Source organism: Leptonychotes weddellii, chromosome 6, assembly GCF_054177405.1.
Source record: "Leptonychotes weddellii isolate Sample4059 chromosome 6, ASM5417740v2, whole genome shotgun sequence".
Lineage (NCBI taxonomy): Eukaryota > Metazoa > Chordata > Mammalia > Carnivora > Phocidae > Leptonychotes > Leptonychotes weddellii.
In genome coordinates, this window is record NC_138374.1 from 133,827,590 (window position 1) to 133,843,152 (window position 15,563).

The 15,563-nt window shown below is 56.3% G+C and overlaps 3 protein-coding genes across 8 annotated transcripts; all 3 read right to left on the bottom strand.

The window, feature by feature from the left end:
• Positions 1–33: 33 nt before the first annotated feature.
• Positions 34–3,896, bottom strand: PPOX (protoporphyrinogen oxidase). 4 transcript variants are annotated; one of them, XM_031040249.2, is made up of 13 exons: positions 3,692–3,896; positions 3,426–3,520; positions 3,148–3,282; positions 2,902–3,017; positions 2,626–2,758; positions 2,174–2,318; positions 1,873–2,063; positions 1,162–1,222; positions 924–1,042; positions 733–843; positions 486–635; positions 322–364; positions 34–239 (listed from the first exon to the last, which is right to left on the bottom strand). In XM_031040249.2, exons 2-13 carry the CDS (start codon positions 3,510–3,512, stop codon positions 97–99), a joined length of 1,434 nt encoding a protein of 477 aa, XP_030896109.1. In that variant the 5' UTR covers positions 3,513–3,520; positions 3,692–3,896; the 3' UTR covers positions 34–96. The 4 variants fall into 4 exon arrangements, with proteins under 4 accessions (XP_030896109.1, XP_081681402.1, XP_081681403.1 ...); XM_081825276.1 differs by having other exon boundaries at positions 2,902–3,032; positions 3,147–3,282; positions 3,692–3,894; XM_081825277.1 differs by lacking the exon at positions 3,426–3,520 and having other exon boundaries at positions 2,902–3,032; positions 3,147–3,282; positions 3,692–3,894.
• Positions 3,897–4,623: 727 nt separating this feature from the next.
• On the bottom strand, positions 4,624–11,535 carry USP21 (ubiquitin specific peptidase 21). Of its 3 annotated transcripts, none has more exons than XM_081825283.1 (13): positions 11,401–11,535; positions 9,197–9,817; positions 8,336–8,395; positions 8,044–8,164; positions 7,721–7,832; positions 7,365–7,520; positions 6,841–6,905; positions 6,442–6,545; positions 6,167–6,253; positions 5,802–5,880; positions 5,478–5,585; positions 5,260–5,374; positions 4,624–4,997 (listed from the first exon to the last, which is right to left on the bottom strand). In XM_081825283.1, exons 2-13 carry the CDS (start codon positions 9,794–9,796, stop codon positions 4,907–4,909), a joined length of 1,698 nt encoding a protein of 565 aa, XP_081681409.1. In that variant the 5' UTR covers positions 9,797–9,817; positions 11,401–11,535; the 3' UTR covers positions 4,624–4,906. The 3 variants fall into 3 exon arrangements, with proteins under 3 accessions (XP_081681409.1, XP_006747453.1, XP_081681410.1); XM_006747390.3 differs by lacking the exon at positions 11,401–11,535 and adding an exon at positions 10,638–11,369; XM_081825284.1 differs by lacking the exon at positions 11,401–11,535 and adding an exon at positions 10,638–11,368 and having other exon boundaries at positions 9,458–9,817.
• UFC1 (ubiquitin-fold modifier conjugating enzyme 1) lies at positions 11,435–15,331 on the bottom strand. The gene is made up of 6 exons (XM_006747389.3): positions 15,174–15,331; positions 13,060–13,127; positions 12,796–12,859; positions 12,411–12,487; positions 12,073–12,163; positions 11,435–11,867 (listed from the first exon to the last, which is right to left on the bottom strand). The coding sequence occupies exons 1-6, from the start codon at positions 15,294–15,296 to the stop codon at positions 11,787–11,789; spliced, it is 504 nt and encodes a 167-aa protein (XP_006747452.1). The 5' UTR covers positions 15,297–15,331; the 3' UTR covers positions 11,435–11,786.
• Positions 15,332–15,563: the final 232 nt, after the last annotated feature.

The following is a 15,563-nucleotide window of genomic DNA, read 5'->3' on the forward strand; positions in this document are numbered from 1 at the left end:
ATGCCTGGAGGTGACGGAACAACCAGACCCAGCCAAGCTCCAGCAACTTGTATTTTCGTGGGTAAAGCAGAGCAAGGAGGAGGTGAGAGCTGGGGATCAGCCGTTAGGCTCCGAGCCCAGGACCCGGGCTGCTGCCTGGCGTCCACTCTCTATACAGTCATTGACAGCAACTCCCTCATAGGAGGCTCCGGCCAGAGTCAAGGGCAGCCTCCGAGAAGCCAGGAACTGGGTCGCTGCCTCTGGAAGGAGAAGATGAAGGGACTGTTACCGCTGGGGGTCTGGTTTCCTTGCCCTCCTCACACAGCCGCTTTCCCAACTCACCCAGTTTTTGCCAGTGGCCTAGCGTATACTGGGGGATGCAGTTCTGGGGAGAGAAGAGGGGATGCGGGGAAATTCTGGTTGGTGACGGCCAAGCCCGAGTAGACGGCAACAGGTACACCGGTCCCTGCCTCCAGTGGGAGCCAAGCGGCGCGTCCTCAACTCACCTTGTGTAAGTGAACCAAGCAGTGAGTTGGTGGCTCCTTCAGCCCTAACTGGGTGGCAGCCGCTTGCTGCGCCTGCTGTCGGAACAGCTCCTGAGGTAAGACAGAGCCCCTGGCTTCCAGCGTATGTAACCAGGATCCTCCCAGCATCACCTAGGGAGAGAACGTGGCACTGACCAGCCTGGCCTGACCTAGTGGGCACAGAGGGAGCCTCTGGAAACCCCCACTAAGCAAAGCTGCTGCTTCTCACCGTCACTCGGAGGCCAGGGGGGCTCCCGTCCTGCTCAGGAAAAGCAACGGAGTCATACACGATTCCCAGGACGCCCGGGTCTTCTGAAGATGGCACCAAGTGTCCAAATCCCTGGAGGCAGCAAGAGCCCGGGTCAGGAAGAAGGGTTCCGGTTGGGCCCGTGGCTCTCGTTCATCTGTGCCCACGCCCACCTGCACAGGCAGACGAGCTCCTCGGTACTGGAGGTTCACCACAGCCACGGACACGGCATGGATGGCGCTCAGGGCGCGGGCCAGAGGTGCGGCCTGGGCGGGGAGCAGCCCGCTGAGCACTGGGGGACAGCAGCCAGGGGCCTGCTTCAGGAGGCGTTCACAGCGTGCTCCCGCTGGCCCAGGAAGCTACACTTGGCCTCACTCTGGCTGGGGACGGGGAGGAGGGCTACCCCAGTACCTGAAGCTGGAACAGCGCTAATCACGTGGTCTGCCTCCAAACTGCTGTCCCCCAGAGACACCTGACAGGATGAAAACATGTAAGAACACAGAGATAATGGGAATTTTGCCTCCGATTCCCAGGCACCGAACTGGCAGGAGACACTGAGTGCTGCCCCAGGATGAAGAGACCGCCCCCCTGCAGTCGGCACAGAGCCCACCCCCACCATCACTCCAGGCAGTGGGCCGGACGGAAGCCAGTGTGGCCACTCGGAGATGTGCAGTGGGGCTGGGCTGTCCCTTCCCCTATCTAAGCCACTCACAAACACCACCTCTGTCCAGAGTTGGATCCAACAGGTCTTGGAGGAACGTCTACAAATAAGGCCTAAGACCCTTGGATAGCCCATGTTTAAATAGCATCTGGGGGGGCGCCTGGGTGGCTCAGTCGTTAGGCGTCTGCCTTCGGCTCGGGTCATGATTCCAGGGTCCTGGGATCTAGCCCCGCATCGGGCTCCCTACTCGGCCAGGAGCCCGCTTCTCCCTCTCCCACTCCCCCTGCTTGTGTTCCCCTCTCTCGCTGTGTCTCTCTCTGTCAAATAAATAAAATCTTAAAAAAAAAAAAAAATAGCATCTAGGGCAGGAAAACAACGAGTAACTAGTCCTGCCAACCCTGGCCATTTAGGCAAAGATGGAAACTCGAACACACACGTTACACACCAGGGGGCTCTCCTACCTTCCAGCGCCCTTCTGCCTGGAGGCTGAGGCCACAGACAGGCTGCCCTCTGAGAACACGAACCCCCCTACTAGTCAGGTGGGTGTTAAGGGCCTGGGGCAACGTCTCCAGCCCTCCACGCAGTGACCACTGGCTCCAGCGCTCGGCTCGGGCCCGGCGAATGAGTGCTGAGTCAGGCTGTGGGCCCCGGCCTGCACAGGGGGAGGCAAAGAAGGATCATTGAAACAGCACCCCTGGCCTCCAGTCCCTTACTCCGGTGGTCCTTAATATCTTCATCCCTTGAACCAGCCCCCCCACTCACCTGCCCCCAGCAGCAGCCCCAGTAAAACGGAACGATGGGTTTGCTCAGCTTGGAAGAGACTGGGAAAGCAGGACCTGATGCTGAGCTCCCGGCTGTTGCCTGCAAACACTCCTCGGCAGAGACTGTCCATGGCTAGAGACGCCACCTTAAGGGAGAGACTGGGAGTGAGAGGCCAAGGAAGAAGCTGCACAGACTACTTTCCAGTGCCCCTGCATCGCAGGGATCGGAGGTGGGGTAGGGTTCGGGGTGGGGAGCAGTCCCCCTATAACAAAAGAATGGGAAGGAAGTGGAGGCATTCGGTCTCAACGCTGAGTTTTGGGGACTACTGGGTGTGAAGAGAGGGAGAGGATGTTCCCAAATGATACAGAAGAGCCCCTAGGTGGAAGGTTTGAGTAGGGGGCTCTGCTGCTGGTTAGGAGGAGAGGGATTTGGGGGCCTCTGGGCCGTGTTACCTCAGGTCCAAGGCGACGCTGGGCAAAACTGTGCACAGTCTCATCAGGGTCTTTGCCCCTGGGCGCAGTCAACTCCTTCAGCCCAGCCCAAAACAGAGGTTTGGAGAAGGGAGGTGAAGGGCGGAATAGCCCCCTGCACTGAGGAAAGCATAGTCATTTCTGTTCATCTGGCTCCTCTTGCTGGGAGGGCGGACAGACTGGGAGATGGGGAAATGGAAGGGGTGACATGATGCGGGCAAGGTAGAAAGACAGTCGGTAAGGAGGTGACAGCGTTACCTGAGGCCAGAGGGCAGCGCATGCAGGGCACCACCTACATACAGGAACCTGTTCTGGGCAGCTGGGTGGTCTCCCCGGACAGGCAACACTTCTGAGTCCAAGCCAAGCTCAGAAACCTGCTCTCCAAACATCCCCAAGAAGAGGAGAAACTAAGGAAAGGACTGGCCCACCAATACTTCCTCCCAAGTCTGTCCTCTAGTGAAGGCCCCTCCGCAAGCCCTCCTGGGCATTCCATAATCCTCTCACCAGGAGCAGGGTCCGGGCTCCCAGGGCTCCCGCCGGCCGAATTCCTCGAGGTCCAAGTTCAAAGATAGCATCACCTGGCCCTCGGACCGAGCGGATCCAGCCTCCCAGACGCTCACTGCCCTCCACCAGGACCACCTGGGGACAGGAGCGAGACACGCTGCACGGCCTACAGCCTCGGGGTAAAGGGTCCGCAGGGGAAGACGGTGGCGCGCTCCCTTTGGCCGGATACGGGAGGAGAGTATTAAAGGAGGCTCCCTCTGGCATGATGGGGCACTCACCTTGGGGGGACAGGGGGCCCGGCTCAGGTGGTAACTGGCGGCCAAGCCGCTGATGCCACCGCCCAGCACGACCACGGTCCGGCCCATTGGGAAGCCTAGGGGAGAGGGGCGATCGGACAGGCTGACCGGGGAGCACCCTGCTCTGCAGAAGCCCCCCGCAGGTTCCACGTTCCACCCCCGGCCACTCACTGCTTCGGGGGAAACTACGGCAGAGCCGGCGGACGAGGTGGGGCCAGTGAGGTCCCCGCCCAGGGCCCAGGACTCACCCGCGAGAGGACTGAGGGAACCGGAGGGAGAGGTCTCGGGGCCCCCCGGCCGGCGCTCGGCGGGGAGGCGGATAAGGGCCCCGCCCACGCTATCTGCCCGCGCAGGGCTCCGGGCGCCGCGGGGCGCCCCACCCCCACCCCGGCCCGCAGCTCTCAGGCCGCCGCTCCGTTCGCCCCCTTCGGGCCCTCCGACTCCTGTCCACTCCGTCCCGCGGCCCCGGGCTCCCCCGCCTCCGGATTGGTGGTCCCGGGAGGCCCCGGATCACGTCAGCCAATGAAAGCACAGAGCTGGCGGCGGCTCCTCCCGCCCCGCGGAGCCCGGCCACGGCGTGCGGCGGCGGCGCGGAGCGGCGCTTAACTGGAGGGCGCCCGGCCCCGCCCCGCCCCGCCCCGCCCGCCCCTAGGGCTGCGGCGGCGCGGTCTGGAACCCGGTCAGCGCGCCCCGGCTTCCCAGGCCCGGGGAGGGTGACGGCCCGCGGGGAGTCCACGCGAGCGCGGGGTGTAGGGAGAGCAGATAGGGACACTGGGGCTGCTCCGTGGGGAGGCGGCGCCGTAAACAGCTCCTTGATGTTAGCAACAGCCTGGGCCTACGGGAGCCGGGGCCGCCCGGCAACGTGCCCCGTGTTTGTCAACAGGGGTCCTCGGTGCCTCGCCCTCGAGGGGCAGCCCCCTTCCGGGCAGAACCCGGCGCCCCAGTGCTTGCACCGGCTTCCCTGCAGCTTCACGGGGCCCCGGTTCGCCTTCCTCTTTCCCCCCAACGTAGACCGCTGCTTGGGCAAACGGCGCACCCGCGTGTCCGCGTCCGGCACCCCCACCTCCACCCGGCTCCGAGAGCACCCCCATCTGTTCAGAGAGGGAACTGGGTCCGAGGAGCACTCCCAATTCGGCCCAGTTCTGTATCCACCCCCTAAGCACAAATAGAAATAAGGACATCACTTTTTCTTAATAAATTTATTCACAAAAAGTGAGATTGTAGAGGGGCTGGGGGCTGTACACGGGCAGGGGCCTGGGGAGCTCTGTACATGGGGCTGGGAGACAAGGGAGCCTCCAGGTGGAAGGGTACTTTTTAATAAAAAAAATAATGGGAGCTACAACCACCGCCTCCCCCCTCCCCGATTAAAAAGACACAAAAATAGACGTCTCTGAGGTAAATGGGGAGCCTGGGGCTTAAGGGTGTTAAACGGGTTTCACAGGTGCCAGGGCTTAAAGGGGGTGTCACAGGCACCGGGGTGGCTCCTGCATCAGTTGGTAGAACAGCACGTAGCCCTCACTGGACGCCACCTGGTTTTCACTGACAGGGGAGACACTGGGAAGAAGGCAGATGGGGTGGGGGCTGGGGTCACTCCCGTACACCCCCTCCTCCCCACCGGATCAACCTCCCAGCAGCTGGGAGAGCACTCTGCTCTCCGGGGGCGGGGCCGCCTCGTATTAGAGAAAAGTGTGTGCGCGCGTGCGCGCTGCAGCGGGAGCGGGGCAGGAGCGGGGCAGGAGCGGGGCAGGAGCGGGGCAGGAGCGGGGCAGGAGCGGGGCAGGAGCGGGGCAGGAACGGCGTGGGAGGCTGTTCTCACCGAGAGTCATTGTACACATGCCAACCAGTCTGGCACCGGCACAGGGCTGTGTAGTGGCCATAGTGGACGCTGCCCGAGTGGTTGCAGAGGGCATACAGCTGATAGACGGGGCTTCCTGGGGGGTTAGAGGCCATCGAATTCTACCGTCAGAGCTGTGCCCGCGCCCACTCTCCCTCCCCTTCAGAGGAGCTCAGCAGGCCCTTCCCTTCCAGACTCACCGGCTTTGTCACTGGCAAAGTCCCCTAGGCTCAGTCGCTGCAGCGGGAAATCCACACCTACTGAACTTTTCTTGATAGAGCCTCGAGAGGCGGAAAACCGATTAAGATCTAAGCCCCAGTTAAGGAGCATTTGGGGGGCAGAGGGCCTTTGAAGGGGGCAGAGGTCGTGAATGGTGTCCACTCTCCCCTCCGGGAACACACCCTGGGAGTGTGGTAGGAAAGTTCAATTCCCAAATGTCCAGCCTCTGCAGACACGGAACATGCGGTGGGTGGGGGTGGGGGGTAAAACGGATAGGAGAAGTAAGAATTTGAGGATTAGGATACGGAGCACGAGAATTCGGGGGAATCTTTGTACTGTCAACTTTTTGGTACTTCGTGTTTTCTGCCGACATCGGTCACACACCTGAATAAATGTCAGATAATGTCATGTTAATGCACTCCTCACCTCGACTGGCTTTTCTGACCCCTGACTCACATACAAATTCACTATGCTCCCCGTGACTTCTGTATCCTCCGGGCTACTTCCCTTGGCCTGAGGATTATTAGGACATATCTGAGACTCCAACACAAGCCCAGACATACAAGTATTATTCCCCCATACCAAAGCATCATGCAACCCCTTTTACCCATAGTCCCCCGCCTCCCCAGGTCTCCCACCCTTACTGTATCCCTTGTGAAACTTCACATACTGGAGCATTCTCTGACTCTAGCTCTTCTTCCTTGGTGAAAAGGCTGAAACAATCCCGCAGAGACACCTTGCCCCCAGCAAATCCTTTCTGGGGGGGGGGGAATGGGAATGAAAGGTCAGCATGTTCTGCATTTCCTTCTCCGAGTCTTCTCAATCAATCCAGGCTTCAGTTCTACTCCAGAGACCCACAGGGCTCCCTCCCACGCTCTGGGGGTGGGTAGGGATGGGTCACAGAACCCATGTCCCATCCACCCCTGGAATCCTCTGGAATCCCACCTTGGGGATGGGCAGGGACAGGTCACAAAAAACCTCGAAGGTCGTGGAGCGATACCCACAGGCCTGGCACTTGAGACAACTTTTCAACTGGCCCACAAACAGGTCTAGATAGAAGCGAAGAGGCAGGAGAAACAGTCACTGTGGGGCGCCTGAGATTCCTTGGGTCCCCGTCTCTTCCCACCCCTCTGCCCGTCCCTTCCTTTCCCAACGCCAGCACTAACAAACCCCTCACCCCTGTCCGTCCACACTTTCATCGTCTAGTCTTGTCCCCTCACCCCTGTCCGTCCACACTTTCATTGTCTAGTCTTGTCCCCACACCCCTTCACAGTGTCAATTCTTCTCCCAAGCCCGCACCCCCACACACACCAATCATCCCACGCAGCTTTGCCCACTCCGTACCCACAATCTTGCTGTCTTCTCGCTCCAGGTAGCGTTTCCACATTAGGTTGGCTCGGTCGTCATCACTACCGCAGATCAAGGGAAGTAGGGAGCACCCATGAGATGGGGGATCACTGGGCACCCCAGCACCACGGAAATGACCCACACAGTCCTGCACCCCACCCATACCCCAGCTCTTTCTCGACATTTCAGAGAAGTGTCAAAGGAGTAACGCTTCAGAAGACTTTTGGGGGAAATCCAAGGTGAGAGGAAAAGAAAGGGACAAGAGAAGAATAGCTGACTTCCCCGAGCTTTAAACTCTTTATGTGCCTGGCTGTGAATTAGCTATCCCCTCTCCCTCAGCCCAAGGACATCCCTACCCTAGCCTCGGCCTCCATCCCCACCCCTCGGCCTCCTTCCTCCTCCTTCTGCGCTGCTTCTCAAACCATTTTCTAGGTTGAGCCTTTCCCTGGACTGAGCCTTTCCCATCCTCATTCTGTGAAGGGTGCATGCTGCTGAGAAACTGCCAGGGAGAGTGACCTCACCTCAACTCAGGTTCCTCCAGCAGCACTCCTCCACGGCGTGGTTGAGAGGGTGCTGGACTGCTGGCCAGGATCGGCGGAGCCCGGCGGCCTCGTCGGTTGATTTCGAGGTGTAGCCGCTCCATGAGGAGCTTCAGGAACTCTTGGGCATCCTGCTGGCTACAGCCAGAAACAGAGGCAACTGACACCTCCCCCACCCCCATCCCCGAATCCAAAGACACTATCTCCTGCTCAGACATCGGTCCCCACTTCCTGGATGAAGAACACCTGAAGGCTCCGAACAGCGCTACCAGGGCCCCGGCTTGGCCCAACCCCCACATATGGCCAGAGAGAAATCTCATACCCTCTAGCTCTCCCACCTGTATCCAGAGAAGGAGGGAACATATTTCTGGAAGACAGCTCGGAATCGAGTAGGATTCACAGCTTCACAGGAGTCAGGGTGCCACAGGGCACCAATCACATCTGCAAAGGCTGTTGGGGTGGGTGTGGGGAAACAGAGGTTCATGACTGGAAGAGGCAAGCCCAAGCAGGCTCAGAGGGCGGAAAACAATCTCTAGGGAAGCAGGCACCAGCAAAAAACAACACAACCGCCAGATTTAAGGGTTGGGGCCGCCATGACCGGCACATGGACCCAGAAGTTGGGGAGGGGACTGGAGAGGTGGAGCAGGAGTGGTTGCCGCACCTTCAGTGAGCTCTTGGGCTCGGCCCCCTCCAGGCACCTCTTGCCGGAAGTCCCTTCGCAGACAGAAGTCCCGAAGAGGCCGAGTGCTGCTCAAACACTGTAGCACTGCGTTCAGGAAGCACTGGGGAGCAGGAGAGACACGGCCATTATTTCTACAGAGCAGGACCAGGAAGCCTAGGAGAGCTTCAGTGCTCTCCTTCCCCACCCTCCCCACCTTCCCCAAGTCAGCGCCCCTCCCCCAGCCCCATTCCACATTCCTGTTAGCAACGAAGGGCAAGAGAGTGGCTCTCACCGTGTTCCCCAGATTTCGGAGGCCAACATGACCAGAGCCCAGAAGCAGTGTGTGATGAGCCTGGAAGGTCAGAGGTGAGTCGGCAGGTTCCCATGTATCCCACCTGGCACTTTAACCTTTCAACAGCATGCTGCCCACAGCTTTCCCACCCCTGAACCTCACCCCCAAACTCCACCCTCTTTCCCTCACAGGGTCTTGGGGGCTCCCTACCTCACAGGCCATGAGCAGTAAGCCCATCACGGCTGAGTGTACCACGGACTCGGCCAGGGCTGTCCCACCTGTTCCCCACCTACTCCTCTGCCCAGCCAGCCGGCGCTGCAGCTCCTGGGGCAGCTCCCCAAGCACTGGCATGGCTGCCCAGCTGCTCCCCACACCCACCCTGCTTCTCCCAAAGCCCCCTCCCGCCCCCGTGGCCCCTTCCTGAGCCCTCTCCTGATGGCTCCAACGGCAATCAAACCTAGCTCACTTAGCTCGGGAAATGGACAACCACACTAACTCAGATGTTCTGAGCCCGCCCCTCTTCAGCTCCAGAGATTAATTAGGCCTAGGCAGCATCCTAGGAGAGAAGGTGAAGCAAGGGAGAGTAAGGGCCTGGGGACCCGGAGAAGAATTCCAAATGGTTGGGTTAATTCCCTGGAGACTGAAATGGCACACCATGCTGGGGAGTCACAGAAAACCTGAAAAAGGTCTATGAAGCTCAAGGGTACTTAAGTAAGGGAGTGGAGAGTCCAAGCTGCTGTAATGAGGGATTGAGAAAGGAACTTGGGGAAAAGAGGGAAAAGAAAGCCACGTGATGGCAAGAAAGCTGGAGGCATAGAGGAACATGGGCATGAAAGGCCACGTGTGCTGGCAAGTCCTCACCATTTTGTCATCGGAGTAGAAAGACTCAGAGGGCCGGGCAGATATGACGTGGAAGGAGCCATGGGAAGTAGGGGGCTCCGTCCGTATACTGAGCAAGGTGGGGGGACCAGGAAAGCCCCCGAGGCGGCGGAGAGAGGCGCTACGTCTCAGAGTGGGAGGCTCAGGCCTTAGCGCCAAGCGGCTCAGTGCAGCCCCTAGCTCTCCAGTACCACGATGCCCTCCCAAGGCAATCCCCATAGGACGCAAGTCCCCACTGCTCACAGACTTGGAACGAGCTAGGTTGGTCCTGGAAGGGAGAGGCAGAGCCACAGTTGGGGGTGGTGAGCCAGGCAGGGGAACTCCATGATCTGCCCGAAGGGGTCCTCTGGGACGAGGGCCTGAGGTCCGTCCCCGTCCCAGCTCCAGTTTCTTGAGCCGTTCCTCAGGGGGACCTGGCCGGGGAGGCAGAGGTCTTAACATGGGGTTCGGCCCAGGGGCTGGGTTTCGGCGTTCCTTGCTTCGGGCCCTCGGGGCAAATGGTAGCTTGGATCCCACTCGGGGCTGGACATTAACAGGTGGCTCTCGGGTCCGGCCCAGGCGGTGCTCAGAGGCCTGGGGCATTGTGGACACCACAGGCTGGACCTGGGAGGAGAAGAGAGGGTCAGCATTTGAATGTGGAGGGAGATGGCAACCTACATTACCACACTAGCTTTTACATACACTGAGGGCAGGAACTGTGTCTATCATATCAGTCATTGTATCCCCAGTGCCTAGCATAGTGTTTGACACAAAGTAAATACTTAGTATCCATTGAGTAAATGAATGAATGATAGCAGCCCACTGCTTTGATTCTTTCTAAATTCCTCACGCCCTTCCTGCAGAATACAGCTTTACTGAAAAGCCAATGATAGTCTCTATCTCGGCTGTCTTTATAATCTAACCGCTCATGACAAGAGCCCCCACACCTGGCTAATCAAGTGGGATGTGCCCTGGGTCACTCAGAATTTCTGGACAAATGAGGGTGTGGATGTCAGGAAAACAACCCAAAAGACAGCATTCCACCCTCAAACCCCTGTCCCTCTGGGCTGCAAATGAAGCAGACTAAATGAGTGATTTGCGAATCACTCCCTCCCCCACCCCTGAGCTCCAACGAGGTGTCGGGGCTCAGGGGCAGCGGCGGGGAGGGAGGAAGAACGACTTCCCGACCCTAATCTCCGCACCTCTCCCACCACAGCAGGGCTTCAGCCGGGTCCGCCCCCCTCGAGGGCAGAAAGGCCGAGGCCGCTGATTGGCTACGGGGTCCAGCGGCGTATTCCCTGCGGTCCATGGATGCTGTCCCTCCAGCCCAGTTCCCCCAGGCCTGCTGGGCCCCCCGCGCCCTGCCTTTGTGGAGGGCGTCCTCTCGGGTCCGGAGCAGTCTTCCCGCGGCCCCCCCCCCACGCCATAGCGCCCCGGCCCGTACCTGTCCCCCGGTGAGGCGGCGGGGGAGGCCAGCCGGGGCCAAGCCCCAGCTCAGGGCCACCCCCTACTACCCCCGTGCAGCCCCCCCGAGGGCCGGGCTGCAGCTTTAGCCGCAGCTGTTGCCCAGATCTCTCCCGCCGCAGGGGCCGCCGCCATCTTTGTTGGTCCCGCCCGGCCACCGGCCACCGGCTTCACCGCCTCTCACAGCGCCTGCGCATCCCCACTCGGAATCCACCCACCTGCTTCCTCGGCGCTTGCGTGAACCCGCCCCTTGGCTCCGCCGCCGCCACCATGGAAACGCAGCCAACTTTAGGACCGCCGGTTCCCAGATTTGCCCTGAATTGTTTTAAAACCATCGCTCCAAAACATAGGGATGTAGATCTGATAATCGTAGTATGGCCCCCAGGACTGCAGCACAGATCCTTCCCAGGGAGCAGGGGTGCGAGTGTGGGACGCTGCAATGCCTGGGTCCAGCCCGCAGACCAGTGGAGAAGCATCCAGCACTGCACATAGGGATGGGAAGATCCCTGGAGGGCGGGGAATGCTGGTCCGGCAAAACCATTCTTCAAGCATCTTGCAGACCAAAGCAGTAGGCACCCCGCTAAAGGACACAAGCAGATCTCTGCAAGCAGATCTCAGCAGGAGGGAGAGCAGTCCAAGATTTCCTTTCATTTCCCAGCTCCTGACCACAGCATCCTCCTCCATTTTCCCCTCCCTCCCAAACTAATGTAGTTGTACCGTGCTTTGGGTCTTAGCCTGCTCACGCTCTCTTCACAGCCACCAATGAGAACCGCGGGCCACCAGAGGAAGCAGCTTTTATTGATGAGTTATCTCCAGAAACCAAAAAGACTATGCACCCACTTTCAGCACTCCCATCCTTCCTGGATCTCACATTGCTCCACCTGGGAAAGGGATACAAATTGCCTTTTGGTTCCCCAAAGGCCCAGTCTTTCCCCTCCCTGTGTAGCCTTAGAAATTCAGTAGCAATGCTGTTGTTTCTTTTTTTCAGCAATGCCTGATGCAGCTACTTAGTAACAATTATGGGTGAAGGGGTATGGGAGGAAGCAGTTGGATGAGTAAGAGTGATGCACAGAAAGCAGGAACGTAGCCTATCAAAGGTCCCTCTGTCCTGCCTCAGTGGCTTGATCCTTCATTGGTTGCATTTCTCTTTATGCTGAATCACGCCCTTCTGAATCAGATCGGGGATTTCCACTGCCAGCCATGGACCCAGCTGCAATACAAGGGAGACCCTGTGAGATTACTACCACACAGTCGATGCCTCTTGCTCCATCAGAAGCTCCTTCCCAGAGAGATTCTATGGGAACATGCCCAAGGAAAACACTTGTCATTCCTTGTTTATTCTCAGTTACTTTTCTTATATCGCTCCGTGCCTAATTCCTCCCCCTTCCCTTATATATCAAGTACCCCAAACTTACCCCCAGAGCCATAAGATGAGCTAGTCCAAACTTGGGCACATTCCTGGCCCACAAAGGCTTAAAGTGATCAGTTAGGCATATTTTGCCACCCCTAAGAGAGGGACAAGAGGAAGAAGGTGTTGACAAGCAAAGTTTACCATAAAGCATAGTGGCCTCTGGGAAGCACAATATAACTACTAGTGATCAGAACTGAGCACAAGGTTAGTTAAGTACTTTGCCCAGACTTGGCAGAGGGAGGCCTAGAAGCCCTTGAGGCAAGCTGACTCTGGGAAAATTCCTGTCCCAGAGTTCTCTCCTAAGTCCTCTTTGTCCTTTTCCCATCTCCTATTGAGTCCCACCTGTACATCTTTGCTGTTTTTCCATCCAGTCCAGGGACTGCAATTTCTGGAGCAGTAGTAGGATATGTGATAGGAATCTGGAGAAATTACAAGGCCTTAATGAAACAGAAGCAGGATAGCAGGATAGAAATGAACTAATCTAATCAATACCCATTTCTTGGTTGAACTGAAATGTTTGACGACGCCAACCCCCCAAGAAGCATGTACACACCGGGATTGTGGATATGGAGATGAGTAGCTGTAATCTATGCTTGCTTCAAACCTCAGCATTTCCCTCCCCTTTTAAAAGTTTTCTTTGGTCCCTCCAAGAAAGGTTAGCTTGTTAACAATCACCTAATCCCTCCCCTTCCACTAACCTCCATACTTCCCATTCCATCATACTCACGTCAAACTCAATGTCAAACTCATATTTGAGCAGGTCATGGATGTACCAGCATTTTCCAAACCACCTATAACAAAGACCAAACCTCAGTTCAATCTGCCCGTTCTTCTGGGAGACTCATGGGATGGGAATTGGGAAACTCTGGAGCTGTGGGAGTGGAGACAGCTAACAGGAGGCAGGGAAGGCCCGGCAGTGGGCTTTGGGACATTAAAATGCTCAAGCCACGTAAGATTCCCACCCCCAAAACTCCCAAGAGGGTCTGCCTACCGAGTCCCTTCCTTGTTGGACTCCAGTCGGAACCAATCGTTGTCTGCATTCTTGTTGTTCTCCACATACTAAAAGCAGAGAATGAGGTCTTTGAGAGGAAAGTTGAGGCCAAAGGCAGTCCCTCTTCCCTCAAAAGAAAAGCATGCGATTACTTTCTCTCTTAGTATGTACCCAGCTTTTCTGACATAAGCAAAGCTGAAGACAAAGTTACACTGGTAAGCAGGAGACTTGCTCAGAGCAGAGAATAGAACAGTTGGGTCCCACTCAGTTTAGCAAGGACAAAATGCTTGATGACATTGTCTGGGTTCTCGTCCCACTTCTGATAGTGTCTGCCCTCAGCCCACAACTCATTTTATGGTACACTCCTTCCCTGGAGGATCTCATATAGTCCTGGTTTTGACTAGTACCCACATGGTGTTGATTTCCAAATCTTTATTTTAATCCAGACCATTTCTCAGAGCTTTGGACTCCATATCCAATTATATACTGAGATTTCTTTTTTTTTTTTTTTAAAGATTTTATTTATTTGCGAGAGAGAGAATGAGAGACAGAGAGCATGATAGGGAGGAGGGTCAGAGGGAGAAGCAGACTCCCCACCGAGCAGGGAGCCCGATGTGGGACTCGATCCCAGGACTCCAGGATCATGACCTGAGCCGAAGGCAGTCGCTTAACCAACTGAGCCACCCAGGCGCCCTATATACTGAGATTTCTAACTTCATTTCACAGGTACCTCAAACTCAGCATTCCCCGCCCCGTTCTTCAGACCATTTCTCCACTGCATCAATCTCAGATGACAGTATTAGCATTCACTCAGTAATGCAAGCCAAACCGTGGGAATCATCCTTGACGCTCCCTCTCCTCTCCTCTCCACCAATCCTTCACGGTGTCTGAAGGTTCTTCAAATCTACCCCTTCTCTCTATCTTCTCTAAAACTATCCAGTTTAGGTCATCACCTTTATTTCGCCTGGATTAATGACAGCCTCCTAATTTGTTTTCTGCCTTCAATCTTATCTCTTTCAGTTCTATTTTCCTCTCTACTCACTGTGATTGGTCTAAATCCAATCTGAGCAGGTTACTCTTCAGCTTAAAATACTTCAAAGTGCCTCCGAGATAAAATTCAAGTACTCAAGCCTATCTCTCAAGCCTTGTCTATCACTCCCTGTCATACACTTGATGCTTTAGCAACTCTGAACTTATGTTTCTTTATACACATCATGCCATTTGTTTGTAACTTCCATGCTTTGGCTCATGCTGTTCCTTTTGCCGTGAACATCCCTCTCTCATCCTCATGTTTATCAGGCTGACTTATGTTTACCCTTTGAGGTTCAGCTCAAGCACTGCCTCTTCTATTAAGCCTTCCCCAACCAGACCCAAGGTGGATTAGGTGTCTCACCTTCTGCTCTCAAAACATTCTAGCAATCTCTCCCTTTCCTTCCCCTTAATGTTATTATAATGGTTTGTTTCCATCTATCTCAGTAGGCTCCACCTTATTCGGATTTGGATCCCGTCCCTAGGTGCTACGTGTACAAATATGTTTGTTTGTTTTAGTGAAAATAAATACGTGTGTCAGGAGAGCTGCTGGCCTTTGAAACAGGCAGAGACCACTGCAAGGAAGATAAACTGTCTTCTCTTTCCACAGAAGGGAGATTTGCTGAGAAGATGGTTCACTCCTAACGTGAGCTTAACTCCTCAACCCTCTGCAACTAATGCTTACTTGAATTTTAAGCCCTAGCGTGTGTTCCTCCCTCAGGAAGAGTAAAAGAGGGAACAGAGAGAAGCGACTGGGACTTAGAGCCCCAGGAATTCCTTTTGACCACCTCCCCTACATCCAGGAGAGCAAACACCTGGAGCCAGAGGGACACGTCACCTTCCGGGAGGGCGTATCCCTAAAATAACTGCTGCTTTGGCCCCAATGGGGCACCTAAACAGAGTTTCTTTTGCCTCCTCCCCACATACCTCACTAAATTCCCCCAGCCCCACAATCGTCCAGCTTCTATGAATCTGGGAGTTAAATTTTATAACCGGAAGCGGCTTCCACACGGAGCCTATTCCTAAGAACACCTGATTACCCGCAACCCTTCTGCGACGCGGTCGGCCGCAGAAGCACAACTAACCCGGATAAGAGACTGATACTCCTCTTTGAGTCGCTGCACCCACAACTCACGATCTCGAGGTCCGGCGTTAGTCTTCAATACCGGGATCTCGGACACCACCCGCCGGGTGGCCTCGTCCGCCATGTTGGACGAGGGCGCAAGAAAAACGCGGAAGTAGTACTGCCTGTAGTCTATACTCAGGGGGCCGCCATCTTTACTATGGGAAGATGGGGTGTTGGGCTGCTTTAGGACTTCTGTGAGTGCGGTCTTTATTTTCTTGTAACGAAGACAAATTTGCCACCTGGTCACTTGCTTGTGGGCGCAACGGGAAAAGCAGAATGAAGCTGATTGCTCCTTATCATTTGAAAAAACCGCAGACTGCCCAAAGGGTGACTTCCGCTCATGCTCAGA

What these genes read in the sequence shown, in the direction of transcription:
- UFC1 (XM_006747389.3), bottom strand. Translation starts at nt 15,296, where the DNA reads ATGGCGGACGAGGCCACCCGGCGGGTGGTGTCCGAGATCCCGGTATTG. An exon ending in AGTATCAGTCTCTTATCCGG is followed by an intron (nt 13,128 to 15,173) that starts GTTAGTTGTGCT and finishes CTCTGCTTTTAG; the next exon opens with TATGTGGAGAACAACAAGAA. An exon ending in TCCAACAAGGAAGGGACTCG is followed by an intron (nt 12,860 to 13,059) that starts GTAGGCAGACCC and finishes TCTTTGTTATAG; the next exon opens with GTGGTTTGGAAAATGCTGGT.
- PPOX (XM_031040249.2), bottom strand. Translation starts at nt 3,512, where the DNA reads ATGGGCCGGACCGTGGTCGTGCTGGGCGGTGGCATCAGCGGCTTGGCC. An exon ending in AGCGTCGCCTTGGACCTGAG is followed by an intron (nt 2,319 to 2,625) that starts GTAACACGGCCC and finishes CTCTCCCTTAAG; the next exon opens with GTGGCGTCTCTAGCCATGGA. An exon ending in CCCCTGGCCTCCGAGTGACG is followed by an intron (nt 636 to 732) that starts GTGAGAAGCAGC and finishes TTCTCTCCCTAG; the next exon opens with GTGATGCTGGGAGGATCCTG.
- USP21 (XM_081825283.1), bottom strand. Translation starts at nt 9,796, where the DNA reads ATGCCCCAGGCCTCTGAGCACCGCCTGGGCCGGACCCGAGAGCCACCT. An exon ending in TAGAGTCAGAGAATGCTCCA is followed by an intron (nt 5,881 to 6,166) that starts GTATGTGAAGTT and finishes ACATTTATTCAG; the next exon opens with GTGTGTGACCGATGTCGGCA. An exon ending in CATGTGTACAATGACTCTCG is followed by an intron (nt 4,998 to 5,259) that starts GTGAGAACAGCC and finishes CCTTCTTCCCAG; the next exon opens with TGTCTCCCCTGTCAGTGAAA.